The sequence below is a fragment of the Natator depressus genome, chromosome 6, assembly GCF_965152275.1.
Source record: "Natator depressus isolate rNatDep1 chromosome 6, rNatDep2.hap1, whole genome shotgun sequence".
In the NCBI taxonomy this organism is placed as follows: Eukaryota; Metazoa; Chordata; order Testudines; family Cheloniidae; genus Natator; species Natator depressus.
Window position 1 is genome coordinate 123,813,690 of NC_134239.1, and position 23,271 is coordinate 123,836,960.

The 23,271-nt window shown below is 45.7% G+C and overlaps 1 protein-coding gene across 6 annotated transcripts in view; it reads left to right on the forward strand.

Moving 5' to 3' along the window:
- The first annotated feature begins 4,234 nt into the window (after window positions 1–4,234).
- FERMT2 (FERM domain containing kindlin 2) overlaps window positions 4,235–23,271 on the forward strand; it is a 100,846-nt gene continuing 81,809 nt past the window's right edge. For 2 of the 6 annotated variants that reach the window (XM_074956502.1, XM_074956504.1), the window contains exons 1-3: window positions 4,235–4,468; window positions 5,098–5,245; window positions 5,829–5,997. In XM_074956502.1, the coding sequence (XP_074812603.1) occupies window positions 5,841–5,997 (157 nt within the window). In that variant the 5' untranslated portion in view covers window positions 4,235–4,468; window positions 5,098–5,245; window positions 5,829–5,840. The remainder of the gene's footprint in view (window positions 4,469–5,097; window positions 5,246–5,828; window positions 5,998–23,271) is intronic. The other 4 variants (XM_074956503.1, XM_074956500.1, XM_074956501.1 and 1 more) reach the window with 3 other exon arrangements.

Here is a 23,271-nt window from a genome sequence, read left to right on the forward strand (position 1 = left end):
GATTCTGCCACACACTCACAGGAAACTAGCTTAGGATTTGTCTAAACTGCCTGAACTACACTGGTATAGTTAAAGCACTACAACTTTCCTCTTATGACAGTTATGATGGTATAAAAGTGCTTATACCAATATCACATTTCCACACAGGAAGACCAATAAGCTACATCTTTATATTGGTAATAGCTCACCTTTCCTGATCACTCTTGTTACAGTCTGTATGGCAACACCCATTGATTCATGTTCTCCATGTATATAAAATCTCCCCACAATATTTTCCACTGTATGCATCCGATGAAGTGAGCTGTAGCTCATGAAAGCTTATGCTCTAATAAATTTGTTAGTCTCTAAGGTGCCACAAGTCCTCCTTTTCTTTTTACGGATACAGACTAACACGGCTGCTACTCTGAAATGTGTCCACAATGGGTTTGTACTTAAAAAAAATCACAATATTAATTCATATAGTTAGCTTGGTATAATTTTCAGTTTATTAAGTCTCTGAGCCTGCAAAGTTTAAAAGTCTGTAGGATCTGGGCCTAAGCCATCTACTTACTATTTCACTTACGTATCACATGATTGAATAGGTCATCTTTATGAGGGAGGTACAGGTATAGAGGGGCATAAAAGAACACTAGATTTGAAGGTGGGAAGTGCTGTGGGGAAAGCAGAGAGGGCTAACCTGTGAAGGGAGGATGATCAGAGGGAAATCTAAAAATAAGCTACAGCAAAACACACAGTTAATCACTCTGCTTGCGTACTACATCCCTTTCCCTTATAGTTAGTCGTTCTTACACTGTAAGCTCTTTGTGGCTGGGACTGACTTCCTCTGTGTTTGGAAAGCATCTAACTCATTGTGGGTGCCCCCACAATGTGCATAACAATAAAAGTAAATCCAGTTTTGCTTTTGTTTATGGTCAGTTTCACTTTCAGGTCCCCCCTGCTGTAGCCTGCAACTTTCACACACCACCAGGTGGGCACTGTTTGTTTGCTTCAAAACATATTTCCCCTGGAATTTTGTGGGAATGCTGTTTTTAAGCAACTGTGTTAAAGTACAAACTGTGTACTTTTGTGTTGCTATAAGGTTTTATAAAAGCAGGTCCTTGCTAAATTTAAAGCTGGAGCCAAATGGGAAGCAGACAATTTGCCTTTCAACCTCCTATTTTTCAGGCAGTCCTTTATTTCCTTGAAAGCCAGGTTGTCACGCCAGTCCGTTGGCAGCCTAGACTGGTCAACATTTCAGTCCTTCACACCCCAAACCAACCTGATCCATGGATCTCTCTGAGGCAGCAGTTCTCAGACTGCAGTCCAACTAGCACACACCTGTGAGCTTAAAAAAATTCAAAATGTGCTGTTCTGGTCTGGCAGGGGGCAGGGCTGGCGGAGGGGGAAAGAGAGAGAGAGAGTAAGGCAGCCTGCAGGAATGCTGCTGCCAGCAGGGGGCTGGAGGGTGCTGCACAGGGTGGGAGAGAGTAGGTCTGTGGGTAGGTTAGGGGGGGTGTCTCTGGGCACTGAGGGGATGAGGAGGCTGGAATTTAGAGTTTTGCTGGGATGCTGCAGCACCCCTAGGTTTTAGGTGGGGCTCAGCTCCAGGGGTTGGGTCCAGCTGCTAGGCCCCGGGCGAGGTGGAAGGGTGTCCAGCTCCAGCTGTGGGCTGCCTGGCCCCTCACAGTGGGGTTCCGGGATCCAAACACCTGGCCCTGCGCAGTGGGGTCCCGAGGTCTGGCTGCCTGGCCCCACACTGTGGGGTCCTGGTCCAGCTGCCAGGCCCTGCCAGTGGGGTCCCAGGGTCCAGCTGCCAGACCCTATGTGGCAGGGACGAGGGCTTCAGCCAGTGGTGAGCCCTGGAGCACCCAAGGGGAAAATTTGGTGGGCACCCACCGGTAGCTCCCCGCCCCACCCCTGGCCTCAGCTCACCTCCGCTCCACCGCCTCCCCTGAACGCACTGCCCTGCTCTGCTTCTCCGCCCCCCCAGGCTTCCTGCGAATCAGCTGTTCGCGCAGGAAGCTGGGACAGGCTGAGAAGCAGGTGGCGGCTTCCTGCTCAGGCCCAGGGAGGCGGAGGTGAGCTGGGGGGGGAGGGAGGGGAAGGGCACGAAGAGGGCCGCCCGCACCGCAGCAGGTAACCCTGGTCGGGGGGCACGCGCACAGGGGAACCGCTCCCCACCCCAGCTCAGCTCCACCACCCTGGGCCTGAGTGTGAAGCCACCGCCTGCTTCTCAGACCTCCCCGGCTTCCCGCCGAACAGCTGATTCGCAGGAAGTCGGGGGAGGGGGCGGAGAAGCAGAGCGGGGCAGTGCAGTCAGGGGCAGAGGCAGAGGTGAGGTGAGCTGAGGTGAGCTGGGGCCGGGCACGGGCTGGGGAGCTGCCGGTGGGTGCTCTGCACCCACCAAATTTTCCCTGTGGGGGCTCCAGCCCCCGAGCACCCAGGGAGTTGGCGCCTAAGGCACCACTTTTGATGTGATCAGTGGGGGAGCGGCTGCTCCCCCCATAGCTACGCTCCCCCGCCCCTAGGAGCCACACGGACTTGCCGGATGCTTCCTAGGAGCTGCCCTAGGTAAGCACTGCCAGGACTCCCCACCTCGCCCTCCGGCAGGTGCCTCTGGCTCTTAGGGGTGGGGTGGGCCCCCACTATGGTGGCCCATGAGACCCTCCTGCCTGGTTCTGGGGGCAGACAGGGGAGGGGGGAGGATGAGGCAGGGGTCCTGGCAGGGGGGCCGTCAAGGAATGTGAGGGGGTTGGATGGGGCAGGAGTCCCAGGGGGAGGGGGTGGGCAACGACCCCCTCGTGGGGTGAGGAGGGAACCCGTTGTTAAGATTTTGGCAGCTCATCACTGGCTCCAGCTGCCTGGCCCCGCGCTGCAGGGTCCTGGGCTCTGGCTGCCCAGCTCCGGGGTGTGGGTCCAGCTACCAGATGCCTGGCCCCCCGCTGCAGGGTCTGTGTCTGGACACCCAACCCTGCATGGTGGGGTCCCAGGATCCAGCTGCTGGCCACCCAGCTCCACACAGAGGCTCCACACAGCAGGGTTCCAGGGTCCAGCTGCCCGGTCCCACGCGGGGGTCTAGGTCCCAGCTGCCCGGCCCAGTGCTCTGTTCCTGGCCCCACTCTCGGCGGGGGCGCTAGGCATAAGGAATTGTAGAGGGATTGGTTGGGGGGCGGGGGGCACAGTTGTTCTCAGCCTGTGGCCCACAATGGTAAACAGGTTGAGAACCACTGCTCTGAGTGGTTAGAAAGCACCAAATAACCACACTGCCCAGGCACAAAAAACATATACCACAGCCCCCATGCCCCACCCCAATGTCCTGCTTCCCCCCACCCCTCTTCTCTGCCCCACACATCCTTGTCCCCTAACCTGGGGGTCCTCTAGCCCCTTTGCTCCCACTTTCCCTTGTCAACATGTCCCTGACACTCTCTCCCTCTCCCCATGATTTCCCAAGTCCCCAACATCCCCCTCTCTCTGTGCCCCTTTAGCCCCCTCCCAAATCCCCAGCACCCCCTTCCCTTTTCATTCCCTCTCACATGACTCCCCAATACCCAATGCCCCTCCCCTATGCCACTTTCACTCCCTCCCACAGCCCCCATGATTCCCCCAAATCTCCAGTGCCGCCGCCTCCCCTGTCCCCTTGCAGTCCCCTCACACAGCCCTGTGGCACCCCAAATCCCCAACACCCTCTCCCCACGCTCCCTTTCATTCCCCCTACGGCCCCCATGCCCCCCACCCCTTCGGCCTCCATGACCCCCACTTCCTTCCCCTATGCCCCCTTTCCCCCTCCCTGCCTCAACACCCCCATGACCCCCACCCCCTTCCCCTCTGACCCCTCTCCCCCTCACTGCCTCAACACCCCCATGACCCCCACTCCTTTCCCCCTCTCGCCCCCTCACTGTCCCCACGGCCTCCATGACACCCATCCCCTTTGCCCCCCTCCCTGCCCCAACGCCCCCACCCCCACGCCCCCCACCCCCTCGGCCTCCATGACCCCCACCTCCTTCCCCTATGACCCCTTTCCCCCTCCCTGCCTCAACACCCCCATGGCCTATGCCCCCTCTCCCCCTCACTGCCCCCATGACCCCCACCCCCTTTCCCCCTCTCGCCCCCTCACTGTCCCCACGGCCTCCATGACCCCCTCGGCCTCCCAGCCCCACAGCCCCCGTGACCCCCACCCGCAGTCCCCAAGACCCCCACAGCGCGGCCCCGGGCGGGCGGGCGGGCCGGGGGTCCCGGGCCGGCCCCTCCTGCAGGCCCGGATGTTGGCTCCGTGCCGCGCGCTTCGTCCTTCGCTTCCATAAAAGGGCAGCGGCTCCTCGGGATTGGGTTGGAGCCGCCACCCCCCGCCCGCAGCGGCCCCTAGGCAGCGGCTCTGGGGGGCAGGGGACGTGGTCGGGCGGTGCGGGGAGGAGGCGGAGGGACAGTCCCGAGAAGCTCCTGCGGGACCGGGCGGCCCGGGCCGAGCCGGGCTCCAGGCGCTGAGGCGGAGGTGAGCCGCGGCCTTTGGAGCCGGGGGTGGAACCCAGCCGCAGCCCGGCCCCATTGGTGGCGGCTGGAGTGGTTGTGGGGGGCACTGTGGGCCCCCCCATTGGAGGCAGCGGGGGGGGGGGCGTGTGGGGCACTGAGGGGGGGCCCCCCCATTGGAGGCAGCGGGGGGGGCGTGTGGGGCACTGAGGGGGGCCCCCCATTGGAGGCAGCGGGGGGGGGCGTGTGGGGCACTGAGGGGGGCCCCCCATTGGAGGCAGCGGGGGGGGGCGTGTGGGGCACTGAGGGGGGCCCCCCATTGGAGGCAGCGGGGGGGGCGTGTGGGGCACTGAGGGGGGCCCCCCATTGGAGGCAGCGGGGGGGGGCGTGTGGGGCACTGAGGGGGGCCCCCCATTGGAGGCAGCGGGGGGGGGGCGTGTGGGGCACTGAGGGGGGCCCCCATTGGAGGCAGCGGGGGGGGGCGTGTGGGGCACTGAGGGGGACCCCCCCCTTGGAGGCAGCTGGGGTGTGTGTGTGGCACTGGGGGGGGGGCCCATTGGAGGCAGCTGGGGGGGGCGTGGCTTTGAGGGGGGACATACACACATACCCATGGGAGCCCCAGGGCTTCACCATTTCCCTGCCCTCATTATGCAGTGCAGGAGGATTTGGGACTCTAACCCAGTGCCCTGCCTGTGGATCTGGCAGATACACACGCAGGCAGGCACATCCCTGCTGCTGCATCAGCTGTTACTGGAGTTTGCTGCCTTAAACAAAGCGCTTTCTAGCAGCTCGTCCAAAGAGGGTGAGTAGTGGGAATAAGTAGCAAATGGGGGAAATCCAAGCAAGCGGTTAACAAGTGTTTGCAGGTCACAAATGGGGGGTGAAGCACAATGGAGCTGCCAGAGGCTTCGGAGTATTAAGGAAGACCTAGGAAAATGCTAGTGACTCCTATGATGCAGATGTAAATCTGCTCAAACCGTTTTCTTATGCAGTGTAGGACAGATAATCCTGCTTCTTGCTCTCCTAGGCTTGCATTTTTGTTCCTATATTTGTGTAGTTGGCAGTTATGCACTTGATGGCAGTCAAACAAAATGTGCTTTTTCACCCCTGTCCATTGAATAACTCAGATTTTTGAAAAGGGAGCCCTGTTGTGAGTTGTGATGCTTCTTTGCAATCCTGGGTGGGTAGCTCCAGTACCCTGGGCATGTACCCCTTTGCACAGATTTTTTTTTTCTCGTTTGCTTTGTAATTTATTGTGATGAGTTTGAATGATATTTTTCCATTAGGGAACTCTTACTTTCTAGGTTGTGTGGGAGGGAAGAGACCCATCCCCCTGAGCAAGCCCTTCTGTTGGCTAATGAATGCCATTTCCTTTACTCTCACAGGAAGAAGGAACGATGGCTTTGGACGGTATAAGGATGCCAGATGGCTGCTATGCAGATGGGACATGGGAGTTAAATGTCCATGTGACGGACCTGAACAGAGATGTTACCCTGAGAGTCACAGGGGAGGTGCACATTGGAGGGGTAATGCTGAAGTTGGTGGAAAAACTCGGTAAGTTGTAATTCGGGGAAAAGGTGTGGCTCTCCGTGTAGCTGAATGGTTCTTCTCCATGCATGGAGGGGTTTACACATCTGTGTCACTTATGGAACAGATTTCTTTTTCTTTGGAAATCTGGTTTCCAAAGCTCAGGTTTTTTTTAAATGAGAAATCTGTTGTACCTCAAGTGTTGTCCATAATTAAAATGGCCCAAATTGTTTTTGTTCAGAATGCATAGTATTTACACGTACGAGTGAACATTAAACGGTCATTTGCAAGTGGACCGTGTTGGTGTATTTTAAAATCTCAATATTGAAATTAATTTTTGCATCCCTTAACTCTGCTAAATAATATCTCAAAATAACTTAATGTGCCCCTGATCAGCTGCTTGATCTCTCCGCCTTAATCTGCTAGCAAATTTTTTGATGCATAGAATTGGGGGAAGCTTATTGTAGATGTGTGTGGATTCCTTTGCTTTATATGCTTAACGCACTCCAAGAGGTGGATTTAATTTTGTAACCTAAGGGTGCTTAATATATTGTGAAATGCATTTGAAGTATTAGAGATCAAATCTTCAGTAGAACCTCAGAGTTATGAACTGACCAGTCAAACCACACACCTCATTTGGAACCGAATATATGCAATCAGGCAGCAGCAGAGATGGGGGGGAGGGGGCGCGGAGGCAAATACATTTAACTCAGTACTGTATTGTAAGCTTAAAAAAAGATTTGATATGGTAAGGCAACTGTTTCTGTGCTTGTTTCATTTAAATTAAGATGGTTAAAAGCAGTGTTTTTCTTTTGCGTAGTAAAGTTTCAAAGCTGTATTAAGTCAATGTTCAGTTGTAAACGTTTGGAAGAACAACCATAATGTTTTGGTCAGAGTTACGAACATTTCAGTGTTATGAACAGCCTCCAGTCCCAGGGTGTTTAACTCTGAGGTTCTGCTGTAGGTGGAAGTCCATTCATATTGCAACTAGAAAGTTCTCTTGGTCCCATATTTTGTTATAAATCCATAGTACTTTGCAAGGTATTATTAAAATTACTTGCTTTGAGTGGAGAGGGAGGTCTGTTTGTTTAGGCAAGTAAATTGTTTCTAATTATGAAACCGTATGGTAAAAGGTAGACGAGAACATTCTGTGGCTGGGCTGGCAAACCTTTAATGAGAATTTTGTAGAAATGTGTTTGAGACAAGGTGGGTGCAGTAATATCTTTTATTGGACCAACTTCTGTTGGTGAAAGATACAGCTTTCAGTTGTATGCAATTATTAAGCTTATTAAAGTGTTCTTCCTTTCTGCCTGCTGGTATTTTGAAGGGGTGGGGCAGCATTTGACTAGTTTTGACTGTTCCGGAGGGTTCCAACTACACATGGCTTGAGTAGTAGTACATTAACTTCTAGGAAACTTTTGTAGACCGTTTCCTGGTGTTAAGACTAACACTGATCCAATTTTTTTGAATTAAACCATATCCTGCAGCTTTTCCAGTTCTTATTCATGTTAAAGTCCGCAATTAATATAACTGCCTGTAATGCTGACCAGTGTTGTCTTGTTTCCTGGAACGCCCCCATCTGTCTGTCTGTCTATCCATTTATTGAATCTTATCTTAGATTGTCAGCTCTTTGGGGCAGGGACTGTCTTTTTCTTCTGTTTGTACAGCTCCTAGCACGGGGTTGGGCAAACTACGGCCCAGAGGCCGCATCTGGCCCTCCAGGCATTTTAATCCGGATCTCGAGCTCCTGTCAGGGAGCGGGCTCTGAGGCTTGCCCCACTCCGGCACTTGCCCTGCTCTGGCGCTCCAGCTGGGGAGCGGGGTCGGGGGTTTGCCCCACTCCGTACAGCTCCCAAAAGCAGCGGCATGTCCCCTCTCCGGCTTCTACATGTAGGGGCAGCTAGGGGGCTCTGCACACTGCCCCTGCAGCTCCCATTAGTCGGGAACTGCAGCCAATGGGAGCTGCAGGGGCGGTGCCTGTGGACAGGGCAGGATGCAGAGCTGCCTGGCAGCACCTCCACGTAGGAGCTGGAGGGGAGACACACAGCTCTTTCTGGGAGCTGCTTGAGGTAAGTGCCACCTGGAGGCTGACCCCCTCCCATGCCCCAAACCCCTGCCCCAGCCCTGATCTCTTTCCCCCACCCTCCGAACCCCTCAGTCCCAGCCCAGAGCACTCTCCTGCACCCTCATCTCCAGAGCCTGCACCCCCAGCTGGAACCCTCCCACACCCCAACCCCCAATTTTGTGAGCATTCATGACGCGCTATACAATTTTCATACCCAGATGTGGCCCTCAGGCCAAAAAGTTTGCACACCCATGTCCTAGCACAAGGGATTCCTGGTCCATGACTCCTAGGCTGATAGTAGAAATTAGGAATAAGGGTTGCAGTAGTCCATTCAGTTCAATAAAACAGCTTAAATGAATAAAGGTTTCAATTAGGACCAAATCCTCCAGGATCAAATGGAGACTAATGTAGAGGGCAGCATCACAACATCCAAATAACCTTCAATTTCACACCTGGACAAAGGGCCCATTTGTGTGGGATACACTAAAAGGAAAATCTGAACCAAGAGGCATAGAATAGCTGGTTGTATTTCAAAGAAGAAATGAGCTTTTGTATATTGGGTGAATGCCATTTTACAATATACTGTCTGTGAAACTAAATTTTTTTAATGTTAAACTTTCTGCCTTAGTAAGAATCTCTGAAATCTAATAGTCAAAATGAAGAGCCAAATACATATTCTGAAACTCTCATCAGTGGTCAGCTATTTTTTTCCGTAACAATATGGTTGAGGCAGATTAATATAATCGCTCAAATAAAATATTAATATGAATTGCCTGGCACATGGCTATGGCGGTCTAATTATCTGAGCTGACTCTTTTGGCTATGCCTACAAGTCATACTTAAACATAAGAGATCTGCACTGCGTGTTTTTTAAGCCATCCTGCACAATACTAAGATTTTCATATTGGTATACTAATGATTTGAAGTTGAAGGAAGGAAAAGGCAGATATAAATATACTTGCTTCAAAAGGAAGCAAGTGTTTGCATGAAGCATTCTTGTTCTTGAGGTAGCTTTGGCTCTATAGAAAGTTTCAATCAGCTATTTTTGTGCCCCAGCTACAAAGGGATCTACTGAAGGTGACTGCAGCTGTTTTTAGGACTCAAAAAGTCAATTAGCTTCTAGAAAACCACTGACTATCATGTAATGAATAAATAATGTTTCTCTCTATCTTTATATTGCATTGATTAGAATTGTTATCAACTTACAAGAGAGATTAGAAAACTGTTTAAATACAATAGAATGGTTTAAAGCCCCCTATTCAGGAAAGCCAAATTCACTTCAGTGGGGCTATTCATGCTTAAAATTCAGCACATACTTAAGTGCCTGGCTAAATTGGGATCTAAAATCAGTAACCTCACTGTTTAAGTGATTCAGAACATGCATAGCTCAAGCAATGAGTTGTCTTGTGTAAACTGCATTTTATTCAGAACCATTCTTCCCCCCCCCCCCCCCTTCTACATTGTATTACAGTTTGGATGAGGGGGCGGGGGTGGAAACTGCCACCTTTCTGAACATGGGCTTGTTTCTGGAGGGTGCACTTACACCAATCTGAATAATTCTTCTCCAACTCCAATGGTCACACCCTTCAGTTTTTTACAGTGCCTTCTTTGTTGTTGTTTAGTCGAGCTATATGTTTAGCTCCTTTAATCTTTCTGCAAGTCAGTTCTTCTAGCCCACTAACTCTTCTTTGCACTCCCTCCAATTTCAGTATCTTCCTAGCCATGATGTGCACAGAACTGGCTTTGACATTCCTGGTACAGTCAGAGCAGGGAGATACAGAAAAGGCACTAGTGCCTTTTTGCTCTATGACATCATTGCTTCTCTGTGTAGCAACTTCTCTCTCCCCCCCCCCCATTGTGTTAGCTTCCCCAATCCCCCTTGCTTATAGCAAGTCTATGCTAGCCTGTCCACTATCAGCCCTTGGTTTCTTTCAGTATTGTTTTTCCTAATGCCTCCCTTCCAATGATTTATCTGTATCTTGGATTATTCCCCCCCCCCGATGTATTAGTTTACATCTTTCCAAGTTGAAATTCTCATCATATTATGCCCATATTTTTAACCTCTGCCGGTACTATTTTTTTATCTATTATCATCTTCAGTGATCGGAACATCCAAATGTTAGTAACATGCTTTGAAGTCCTTCTTCCAGATTGGTAATGGAGATCTTAAAGGGACTTCCTCTGCTTTAAAAAAGTCACATTCTGTATGAATATTTTTGAGGCTTCCGTTATGAGTAATGTCTAAAATTACTATACACTTTTATCTGTTTTCCAGAGTCTTTTGGCTTTGTGTATATGACAAGGCTTTTGTCTAGTCACTTAGCTGGGAGAAACTAGGTCCCTAATCCTGCAGTTGGACATGCAAGTGGATTCTGATGCTCATCCAGAGTTCCACTGAAGTTAAGGAGGCTCAGTAGGGGTGTAAGGGCACACCCATCCAATTGATCCAGTTAGAGGTTGGGAGCCTAACTGAAAAGACTTGCCTAAACATCAGCAATGGAGCAGAACTAAGCATATTGTCCTCTTTGAGGAGCAAGGTAGGGGAGGAAAGCTTCTCTTCTGTTCTGCTCAGCAGCTTGGGGAGGAAGGTTGCAGAGGCTCCATATTTATATCTGACCACAACTAGTGGGTGCTTGAGAAGTCTTCGAGGAGTGTGGCTGAGAGCAAGGTCTGTGCAGAGTTCCTTGATGAGAAAGAAAACTTGTTTGTAGTATCTGGGAGGTCTGTATGTGTACTTGGATTTTCACCAGGGTTCTGTCTTGGGTGTGGAGTAGGGAGGATTCTCCTCTTTCGTATTAGCTGAAAACCTGTAGGTCTGAGTGGCTTGTGTAAATTCATTCCTTGCAAGTATTGGGTGACTGTTTTCAAATTTGAAAAGCTCACTGGGAGTATGCACAAAATAAAAGCTGGTTTCAGAGTAGCAGCCATGTTAGTCTGTATCCGCAAAAAGAAAAGGAGTACTTGTGGCACCTTAGAGACTAACCAATTTATTTGAGCGTGAGCTTTCGTGAGCTACAGCTCACTTCATCGTTTGCTTACCTGCTATCAGTGGCCCCTGCTTGGGTTCAGTCACTTATGTAGTGTGAAACATGCCATGTTTTTGACAAAGTCTTCTCTGCAAAATAAAATGGAAATACTGACACTTTAAGAGTACCAGCATTTAGTGCATCGTCCAGACTATAATAATCTTCTAACCAGCTTTATAAATACTGTGTGAAAGCATAAATTGTAGTATAGTAAATGTGTCCATTAATCTAATCTTATTGTGACACATTATGCATAAAAATGCAACTGTTTATTCAGCATATGGTCCTGGGTTTTATTAATTAAAGAATAGTTTATACCAAGTTGAGCCCTTGCCACAAATGACCATGAAATCCAATTTTAGGCCTGGCTGTGCTTTTTTTAAATGGGTTTGGATCCATCCTGTTTACAAAACATCAGTTTGGTAAACCCCTAGAATACTAAAAAAACACAACCTTGAATGTCTGAAAAGCTGTTCTCTGTTAGGAAGCAGCCCTGCTCATCGCTTCTCTCAGTGCTATAAACATTGCATACTGATTCTTCAGTTTAACTAGAACCATGATCTCTTTGTGGAGGATGGGACTTGCTGTCAAAATGGCAGGAAACTCATGCTGGCCACTTGTTCAGTGGCTTTTGAGAATCCTGCAGTACTTAGCTTTCTGCATATAGTTAATCTTAGTGTCCATGAGAGCAAAAGGGGGGAAGTGAACAAAGATTTGAGACCACTTAATGATGCTCTTAAAATACTTACAAATTAAAACTTGCCCAACTGCAAATGCATGCAAGAATCTTTCAGGGATGGCTCAAAATGAGAAGTATAATTAATGGATAAATGATGTGTCCGACAAAAACAGGAAGTGGGCAAGCCACGTTTGGCAGGTGATTGACTTAAGACAGATTTATAAACTATACTTACAGAACTGTGCAATGAAGAGTTGTTGGGTGCCTACTCTTTTTTTTTTTTTTTTTTAAGTCATGACTGTGAGTCTGTGTGGATGTACATACATGTTAGAACCTGAGGGTCTGTGTTTTGGGGTGGGAATGCATTAGCGGTGCTTAGTAAAAACAGGTGGCTTTTGTTTATGGTTTTTTGTTTTTAAAAAATAGGATGTGGGCTAAAGAGAACTGTCTTCAGAATTTTGGTTCTTTTTTGGGTTGAAAGTAAAAGGTCTAAATTTGAAATCCTCAAAGTATTTCTCATTCAGGCAGACACATGTGGTAAGAGGATAATCCTTGGGATGTGTATGTGCCGAGGGGATGCATAGTAGTCCTGTCTGAGTCTTTATGTATGTCATAGTACCTCAGAGTCTGTATGGAACTCTTGGGTCTGTAACTGCCAGTGTAAAGATGAGTACCATGCTGTTGAGTCTGTAGTGGCTGTCATTTTGGGCAGGGGAAAAGATAAGGTCTTCATGGCTCTGATTCACAAAAAGCAGAGGTCTTAGGTTTGTAGGTGTATGGGGCACTCTCTTTTAAACCCAGTGTTCTACCTTGGCAAAGTTTTGCCCTGTCTCTTCTCTAGATGAGTTGTCAGTCACTGGAGAGGTTGTTGCTCTTCACTGGTGCAAGGCTGTTTCCAAAATGACTGGTGTTTAAATGTAAAACATTCTGTTGGCATAACTGGTACTTTTTGGGTGCTAAAACTTTGAAATGTGTTCTCAATTCATGAAATCCATGAAAAATAGAGCAGAGTCAGTTCTTTGGAGATAGAACTCTGTTCTTTTTGCATATTGCATTGTCAGTACAGCTAAAAACTTACCTCTTTAGGAAGATCAATTGTGCAATTCAAAGCATTAGTGTACTTGGTGTCATGTTCATTTTTGTCTTAATGGAGCACTTAGAGGGTTATGAATAAAACACCAAGAAAGCGCAACATTATTGATTTACCAATTTTGTATTTGAGGTTTTACAGTACTTGATAAGTACTTGCAAATATTAACACTGTTAATTCAGAAGATTGTCTTCAACTTGTAATAAATCCTCTTTAAACAATTATTTAAGATTAAATAGTACTAAAAATTTCTATTGCATGGGTTACAGAATACAACCACAAGCTATTGTCTTTATTTTCCATATATGTAGCTTCTTAAGTCATTTTATAGAAATTCAAATAAGTGAAGTCTAGTTGAGTGATCAAGTGTACTTTTCCATAATATAAGAGCAGTGGGGCACTCAAAATCTAAGAAGCAACAAACATAATTATGGCTATAAAGGAAAATACGTTGTGTAATTAAACTGCGGTACTCTACCCTGGCGGAATGAGCCAAAGCATTTCTTTCTATAAAGATTAGCTGTTTCTAGGAGTAAGAGCATCTACACTTTGGACAAGTGTTTTTTTTTCTTTTGTTTTTTGGTTTGTTTTTTGGTTTGTTTTTGGTTACAAGAGCTGAAAACATATTACTTCTGGTCATAAGCTTATCATCAGAATAGTGTTTTTTAAAGCAGTTTCCTTCTGACCTAACAGTTTTTTTAGGTACACAATATCAGTCTTAAGAACTGACTAAACATATTGTACATATAAAGAAAAGTGCTGTGTATGAGCCCTGTAGATATAGTTGCAAAGAACTGCTAATGTTCTATTTGAGGCATAGTAGTAAGTTACCTCTGTATAATGTGATAAATGGCTCAACGTGCTAAAATTCCATAAATTTCCTTCCTAAACAGGAAATGACTTGTGCAGTTTGGCATGCTCACTCTTCAAGCCGTATTTGCTGCTAAACACAACTCTAGCTCTTGAATCTGTCTTGAGCAAAAAGCATTCCTGAAAGATTCAGTACTTGTAGTGATTTGGATTTTCCTATGTATTTGCATCTCAATTAGATCACTTTTTCAATAACAATGGTTAAAATGGTCTGTCAAGATGTAGGTTAATGACCACAAGGGACACCTACCAAAGGCCAGGAATGGGGTTTGCCTTGCTATGGAGGGCAAAATTAGTCTTTCAAAAACTGCCCATTTTGAGGGCAATGATATCTTCTCAAATTCTTTAAACTGTCAGGTAGCACTTAAGCCAACAGTTTTTGCTTTCAGGCAAGAAAAAAAATAGGTTTCAGAGTAACAGCCGTGTTAGTCTGTATTCGCAAAAAGAAAAGGAGTACTTGTGGCACCTTAGAGACTAACCAATTTATTTGAGCAGTGAGCTGTAGCTCACGAAAGCTTATGCTCAAATAAATTGGTTAGTCTCTAAGGTGCCACAAGTACTCCTTTTTCTATTTCCAGATAGTAATGGCCTTAATATAACATGAATTTGAATATTGCCAACTAATTGTCTTTGCTTCTGATCCATGTTGAATCTCTCCCTTGAATTAAACACTTCAGTTTATAGTATAAACAAGGCAGTCTTTATTTTTATAATCACTAGAAGTGTGAGATGAGAAAATGGAAGTATACCTTTAATGTAACCAGTTAATCATACATGCTTAAGGCTAGATCCTTCAAATGGATCCATGTGGGCAGGCCTTTGCTCCCACACAGAGCCCTTTTGATGACTTCAGTGGACAGCCTTGCAGGCACAATGATTTGCATAGTCTGGGTTTAAGTAACGTAGCCTTTCTTACCACAAGGGGAAACGTTCTGCTAAGTCCCCAAACATCTGAGAAACTGAACACTACTTTTTTTTTAAGAATAACTTTGCTTCACAAAGCTATGAAATTTTGGCAAAACTATTAATTGACTTCACCAGTATATTGCAGATGTCTATATACAGCCTTTAATTGCCTAAACCCAAACCTGTGTTTATCAATTTGTCCTCCCCCCCCCCCCCCAAACCAAGTGGAGCCAAACAGACTAAAAGAAGTGCCTCTGAGTTTGTATAACAGCCCTTCCTCCCCGTACCACCTGCAGATGTGGGAGGAGAATTCCCACAGATCTCAGTTGTCTGCTTGCATTTGGTTCATTTTATTGTTAGATAGCATTTGATATCTTGCTATTTAACTTCAAATTAACTGCTTGCTTGAAACAATCAGGTCTTGTGGTTTTCCCTGCAACATAAAGACTTGCAGGGTTAGAAAGAAAATTGGGACCTGGTTGGTTTAAATAGGTTGCTACAGTCTCTCACGAATACCAAAGCACTAGTTTGTTATACCACAGACAGGAAATTGTTGGGTTACAGTTTAGACCCCACCCAAATCAGTAGTTTCCTCTTAAGACTTTCAGGTTTCTGTTTTACGTAATGTGTTAAGAGAGTCTGACTTATTTTAGAAATAGTTTTTAAAAACCCTCATTAAAGCAATCCATGTTCATATACTTCCCTTTTTTCCCCCTAGTCACTGGCACATCTAGCCTTTGCATTTTCTAGCTTTCTAGTTTACTAAAGCACAAATTTCTATCAAACCTGCAAAAATACTAAGTTTTTTACAGGAATACTGTTGTGACTGATACCTTTTTAAATAGTAGAGTTAGTGTTACACAAATTTCCCGTATTTAGTGGTATTTCATACCTTTCTCTGTGTTTAGAAATATATATCCAAAAATATTTTGTTAGTGTGACCATATATCTAGGAACAAATGTATTTGTATGTGGCTGGAATTTGTTTGGAAATTGTTGGAAGTATAGCTATCTGCGTTGTGGCATACTCTGACAATTAGATTAATAAGGATTTATATTTAATCACTTTTTAGATGTATATTGATATGGCTTGTGCAGGACAGCTATTTTGCTGATGCTTCATCATATAAGATACCATGCTGGAAAGTAAATTGAAATGCACATCCACTGATAGCGGGAGGAAAAACTAACACTAGACTGCAACTTCCCTTTCCACACCCATGTAAAATCTGTTTCTCCTTCAGTCAACTGAGTAGCAGACTGAGACAACAAAGTTCATGTCTGGACTCTTTATCCATCCCTGGTTGATTTTTAACATTGTGACTTGTTCTCTCATGGCGGGGCGGGGAGAAAGAGGACTTGAATTCTCCTGGGAGTTGGGTGGGAGGATGTTTTACACTAACGCTGTTCTGTACACTTCCCATTACAACTTCATTGGTAGCAAAGGTTTTGAGCACCAGTGTAGACAGGCTTCTAGTGTGTTAACTAGAGCTGGTTGGAATTTGTTTACTAAATGTTTGTTTTTATTAGAAAATGCTGATTTTACTTGAACTGAAACTGTCCTTGGGAAAAATTTGGTTTTGATGAATTTCTTGGGTGTGTGTTTTTTTGTTTGTTTGTTTTTTTTTTGGAAGTGTGTGGGGGTTTTTTCCCCCCAAAGTTGTTGAAACATATGTCCTGCTTCAACACATCTAAATGAAAAAGTTAAGGGGTTGTTTGGTTCAAAATGACTTTGCATTTTAAAATTTTGTTAATTTATAGTTAAGGAGAAAAAAGTGTCATTGACTCAGTCTGAAATTTCTTTTAGTATGTGAAAATTTCCAAGATTTTGACTTTTTTCATGGGACAAAAGAAGTCTCAATCTTAAATTCTTGTGCACTGAGAGAACCATTTCCTACCAGATCTAGTTTTCACCATCACGTTGTCAAGACCTGCTCTGACACTGTGGCGAAGAGGCTGGTAGCAGCCTGTCCACAGTAGTGCTCTGACTGCTGCTGCTTTTTGAGTGAGTGCTAGGAATTGCAGGCAACTTGAAGAAAACTTGCTAGTGTCAGTGTAGACAGCAAGATTGACATTCTCCTATTTACAGAACAGTAACAGCCTGGGCAGTAGCATCGCAGTCTTTCATGTGCTACACTGTCTTGCAGAAACAGTTGTGGTGGTGGTGTAAGTGCGAGATCAGCTTGTTCTCCACAGCCATTCAGTCCTTGGCCTCTGAGAGGTCATGTTACAAACTCCACCCAGTTCTTGGGAACTTTATAGACCAAAAATCAATCTAATATAAACTATTTAATAAATATTAAACTGTACTAAATGTCTCTCTGTCACCATGTGTGCATTTTTTGGGAAGTCTTAATTGCTTAAATTTAAGTGAAATTTGAAAGGTCATAATCTTACTGAACTCCACTATTGCTGATGTTACATAGAGCCTGACTTAAAATAACCTCCAACTTCAAAGTCTAGGATGGAATATCACTCCTGCATTGGCACAATATAAAGGCACGTTAAAGGACAAGTTTGTGCTATAGACTTGACAACAAGTAACACAAAGAACTTCGTGCTGTGCTAGACTTGTGGGCTTGACAAAGACCCAGAGGAGGGGTGGTAGTGCAAATATGGCTTTGCACCATGTTTGTGGCTCCAGATTTCTGAGCCAGCCAGGAACCACCCAAGCTCAAGACCGTTCTAACTTATGCTTAGCTACCTGCAGCCCCAAGGGACTATTTCCGCAGCCAAGAATAGCTATAGCTGAGAAATGGTCTAGCCACACCTCCTTTCCCATGTCATGCCCCCACTGAGTTACCATGCCCACCTGAAGACAGCAGCTAAAGTTAAGATGCACAACAATCTTCTTAGCAAACTGGCAGGCTTGTCATGGGGTGCTCGTGCTCCAACTTAGCAGATGTCAGCTCTTGCCACCTCATATTTGGTGGTGGAGTATTGCACACCAGTTTGGAATCGGTCATCACACACCAAACTGGTGAATACACAGTTACATGCTGCCATGCGTATCCTCTCCGGCACCCTGCGTCTGACTCCACTCCCATGGCTTCCAGTTCTGAGCAATATTGCTCCTCCTCATGTCAGACGAGAGGTTGCCACTGGCAAGTTACTGGAGAAAGAACGCGCCAACTCAAGCCTGCTGCTGCACAATGGCAGAGACAGGCCAGCAGCAGCTGGCCACTTCCGGGAGCGACGTGGGGCCGCGGCAGGCACGCAGCCTGCCTGAGCACCCTGCTGTGCCTTGGGACTTTTAGCAGCCCAGAGATTGCGAGGGGTCAGCCGAAGAGCCTGGCGGGCTGGACAGAAATGTTAGACTGGCTGCATCCAGCCCACAGGCTGTATTTTTCTCACCCCTGAGCAAGACAGATCTCAGAATCTTGACATTTTAAGTAGTCACAAGTAGAGTTAAGTGCTTTTATTACAGAACCGTGTACAGTGTGGACTTTTTTTTAAAATCAAGATTTACTTTTTTTAATCTGCAGTAGAAAAGATGTTTCCAAAAGACAACTTGGAACGCACAATATGAGAAATATATTGTAAGTGTTGTTAATCAACCTAAATGCCAGGCTGAGCTATTAAGGGCTAGTCTACAATTGAAATGCTACAATGGCACAGTGGGGTTCTCCCATTGGCATAGTTAATTCCCTGCCTGAGAGGCAGTAGCTAGATCAAGGGAAGACTCCATCTGTCAGCCTAGTGCTGTTTACTCCAGGGGTAGATGAGTTTAACTATGTCGCTGGGGGGAGTGGAGGGAGGAAGAGGAGGAATGGATTTTTCACATCCCAGGGCTATGTAGCTGAGTCAACTTAACTTTTGAGTGTAGACCTGGCCGCAGTTCCAAGGAAATGTGAAGAATGGGGAAGGCAAACGCTGCATTTGGAAGACTCAAACATCTGGCAACTCAGAAACATCTCCCTCAAGATAAAACTGAATGTTTACAAAGCAATTGTTATCGTCATCACAACATATAGCAGTAAGACATGGCAACTTACCAAGGAAGGTACACACAAGCAGGATGCATTTCATCACAAATGTCTGAGAAGAATATTGGGAATAACATAGAGATAGGAAGACAAATGAAGTCAGAAAAATTACTGGACAAGGTACCCTCTCTCACAAATCTACAAATGAAGACATCAGTGGCTGGGACATGTGCTGAGAATGGAAAAAGAACCCTTGAATGGAAACCAGAAAATGCAAGAGGAAAGAGATGAAGACCACGAATAACATGGAAACCAACAGTTCTGAACAACATCAAGCACCCCAACATGAAATGGGAAGATTTTGGAGTGAAGGTCAGTTGACAGGCAAGGATTGCAAATGTGGGTAGTCCAATGTGCAGCAAAGCATGGGATGGTCTAAGGTCTGGTCGCAGTAGTAGTGTACTCTCTCTAGAATAATTCCGCTGCTCAAGGAATAAGGTGCTCTACACCCTGAGTAAGCATGTTATCTTACTCCTTGGGTAGTCCCATTGGTACCACTTGAGTGAGTTAAGGGTATTACAGTTTGGCCCTCTTAGGCTAAATAATAGTGATTGCCTTAGTCAAGCAGTGACTTTTACTAAACTATATGGGTCAGAGAATTGTGAGAATTTGACTTTTTTTTTTTTTTTTTTAATTTCTGATTCGACATTAACTTTACTCTCTATGAAAGCAACATTGTTAGATTTTAAATTAAAAATTCTCAGTAGCTTGTTTTAAGTATTTGAGGTGTGTGGTATTTTTTGTTTTGGTTTTTTTAGCTGCTAATACAACTTACGACACAAACTTTTTCTCGTAGCAGTTCGGGTCTCTTGGCTAGTTCTGCATTCTTAGTAGCTTCCCCCCCCCCCCCAATACTTTTTTTTTGGTGATTACAGAATCCATTAACATTAGGTAAAGGCAGAGCAGGTTTCAATAAGCTGACTAAAACTGCAAGTGGACATTTCAAGCTCTTCTTTTGCCACCTGCTCTTGTTCCCTGATTATTTCCATTTGAGAAGCCTGCTGTATAGTGAAGTAGTCCAAAATTTAAAACATTTGTTCTTCCCCCTGTGGCAAAGACCACTGCAGGGGAAAAGTTGGTTTCTCTCCTGCAAACTGCATTGACATGTCTGGCCACTGATATCTGTCAGTTCACAGGTTTTATTTATTGATCACCAAAGAAACAAATATGGTTGCTTGAGGATGGGGGTTTTGGTGTGCACTTTTAAAAATACGATTGGGTGATCAGTAAAATTTCTGTTGCATCATGGCATTTACCTCCTTATTTAGACTTCTACTTTGATACTGTGGGTTGAGAATCTGAGATTGAAGAAATGAACAAACACTTCACACACTGTTTGTGGTGTAGACTTGTCCTGGGGTATGTCTTTCTGCAGAGTCTCCTGAAGTTCCTTCTGCATTTCCGTAGTAGCAGTATAACCGCTTTCTGTTTAGCAGAGCTGGTCAATTTCTGAAAACTCAAATGTTCAGATTTTGGTTTTTCTGGTCATTAACAGATCTGTTTAGTTTGTCTAAAGTGATTTGAAATAGGCTTCAATCTAATCCACATGTCTTCCATACTTGTCTCTAGTTCTGTGGTTTACTATTTTGGCAATAAGTGTCAAAATAGAGGGCAGTGTTTCAGTCACAAATTGTCAGACAGGCTAGTTCTTAAACTGTTCAAAATGCTCACTCAATTCCCCCCCCACAGCATCTCTTCAGATGGCTTCACTTAAAGCAGATGGGTAAAAGCATTTTAATTACTTAAAGTTGACTTTAAGTATTTTACAGTTTCATTACAATTTTTCTTCATTGCAGTACCAAGATCTTTGGCTACAGATGTCAAGTACACATTACAGCCACATGCAGTGAATTTCATGCTTTGTCATTAATCTTTACAAGATTCTTCTTCTCTTCCACATTTGCAGGATTATCAACATCTAAGATGCACCCATACTGAACAAAAATTCTGGTGTTACTACTTTTTGAACTGAGCATATCCTGATGTTTGTCAAATGTACATCCTCATCTCCTGTTGTCACATGTTCACAAACTATTGAACTATGATGACGATGATTAAATGTTTTATGATAGTGCCCGAAGGCCCTTATTGGGATTGGGTCCCCATTGTGCTGGGCACTATATATAGGGGGAAAAACAAGAATCATTCTCAAGATCACCCCACCCATTGAGACTCCAGAGTTTTCCCCTTAGGCATTTGCAAAAGCTTTCCAATCCCATTGTCATTGGGTGCAGCATCCAGCAATTCTGTATGAATAAGAGTCCCTGATAGAGGCATCGAGGGATACATCTACACTGCAGCTGAGAGCATGCTTCTGAGCCCAGGTAGATAGAGGTGCATTAGCTCCACTCAAACTAGTGTGCTTAAAAACTGCATCATAGGCTAGCCACCCGAGCTCAGACCTAGGGGGTTGGGCAGGCTTGCACTTGGATGGCTCGCTCGTCTGTGTTGCCGTCTACATTGCAATCATTTTTAGCACACTAGTTCAAGCGGAGCTAGCACGTGTCTCCCCACCTGAGTTGGGAGGCATACTGCAGCCTGCAGTATCGATATACCCTAGGACAGTGGTTTTCAAACTATTTTTCTGGCGGCACAGTTGAAGAAAATTGATGCCTGCAACCCAATGGTGCTGGGGATGAGGGGTGTGGGAGAGGGTCAGTGCTGGGTGCAGGGGTGAGGGCTGCAGGGTAGGACTGGGAATGAGGAGTTCAGGGTGTGGGAGGGGGCTCTGGGCTGGGAGTGCAGGCTCTGGGGTGGGGCTGGGAATGAAGGGTTTGAGGTGCAGGAAGGGACCCTGGGTTTTGGGGGGGGGGGCCTCAAAGCAGGGGATTGGGGTGTGGGGTTGGGGCACGGGCTTACTTTGGGCGGCTCCCAGTCAGCAGGTGCAGCGGGGGTGCTAAGGTAGGCTTCCTACCTGTCCCTGGCACCGCGGACCACGCCGCACCCTGGAAGCGGCCAGCAGCAGGTCTGGCTCCTACGCTGAGGCGTGTAGCTCTTCGCAGGCATTCCCTCCCCCCCCCCCCTCCCCACCCCCCAAGCTCTGGGCCAGAGGGAGTGTGGAGCTGGTGTTTGGGTCGGGAACAGCATGCGGTACCCTGTGGCAGCGCACCCCGCCCCCGCCTCAGAGCTGGACCGCTTCTGGGGCACAGCGTGGTGTCAGAACGGGTAGGGACTAGCCTGCCTTAGCCAGGCAGCACCACCAATGGGACATTTAACGGCCCGGTCGGCGATGCTGACCAGAGCCACTGTGACCCAGTGCCTTACATTCCGCGACTCAGTACTGGGTCCTGACCCACAGTTTGAAAACCACTGCCCTAGGTGTTACCATATCATAAATCCTCAACTTCACTGGGTGGAGTTCAAGTTGGTCATAAAACCTGAAACATCTCAAATGTTCAGATTTTGATCAAGTCAGAAAGCGTTAGTTTTCATATAAGAATCAAATGTATGGACTTTTGTTGGAATTTAGTAGTCGTGACTACAGTTGTCCATGGTGTGAGTGTGTTTGAATGTATGTTTTAGTTGCAGTACTAGGGCTGGAAGCCATTGCAGAGAGAGGCTGTTTCATTTCTTGTGTACAATTCTAAAATAGAGGAAAATATCCCATAATATTAATACTGTCAAACATAAAGTGGAAGAAACTTTCCATCCCAAACTCCTAATTTCATCCCATAATAACTAAAAATATAATCTTAGGTTTTGACTCTCGTGCTTGCTTTCAGCCCAAAGGTGTTTTGAAATAGTTCAACTAAACTGCTTTGGGTCCTTGTTGGTAACATGACGAAAATGTGATCGCAGTTTAAAAAAGGTGTCCTGTTTAAATTTTGCCCAAAGATGACTCAAATAGGTTTTCAAGCATCTGATTCTTTGTGGATTTGGTTGTCATTTGAGGACTTTGTATCTCTAGCATATTTGAAGGAATTTGGCATACAAAGGTAATTGACATATGAGGGAAAGGAAGGACAGCATTTTGTTCAAATGGTGACTTTTTTTTTTTTTTTTTTTGCCCATAGTACAGTAAATCAACTTGCTTATTGCTTTGCTTCATTTGTCTACAGACTATGTTACCTCAACATGAAAGTTCAGGTCAGGTTAAAAGATTAGCATCTCTGTGTCCAAGGCTATCGGTCAGAATGGTTGGTTGTCTGTCTGCACATCTCCACTCACATTATGAAACACAACCCTCTGCCATATTTGATAATCTTTTAATGACCAATTTCTAACCTTTAGAGAGAAATTTAAATATGGATCCATTCCAGTAACATCTATATAAACTTCACTCTTCATTAAAACCTACAAATGAAAGAATCCAGCAGCATTTAAAAATAACTATTAATATTTAAATATTTTTCCTAAAATCAGTAAAAATGTCTATACTAATCACCAGAAGATCCAGACTTCTCACTGACTGAAACAGGGTCTTCAAGAGCATTTTTGGCATTAAAATGTTTCATTGCTACTACCAAGTCTTGCATCTGTGTTGCTCTTTTCACATGTGGCATGTAATCATTTTCTAACACTGCCAAATGATGCAGGAATCTCTTCAAAATATTCTCAGATGGCATCTTTTTTTGACCTGGAAATATAAGCTTTCCCCTTTTCTCTCACGCATGTGCACATGCACAACCTTACTGTAAGTTATTGCTGTAACACTTATTTTAAAAAAAAAATAGTTTTTC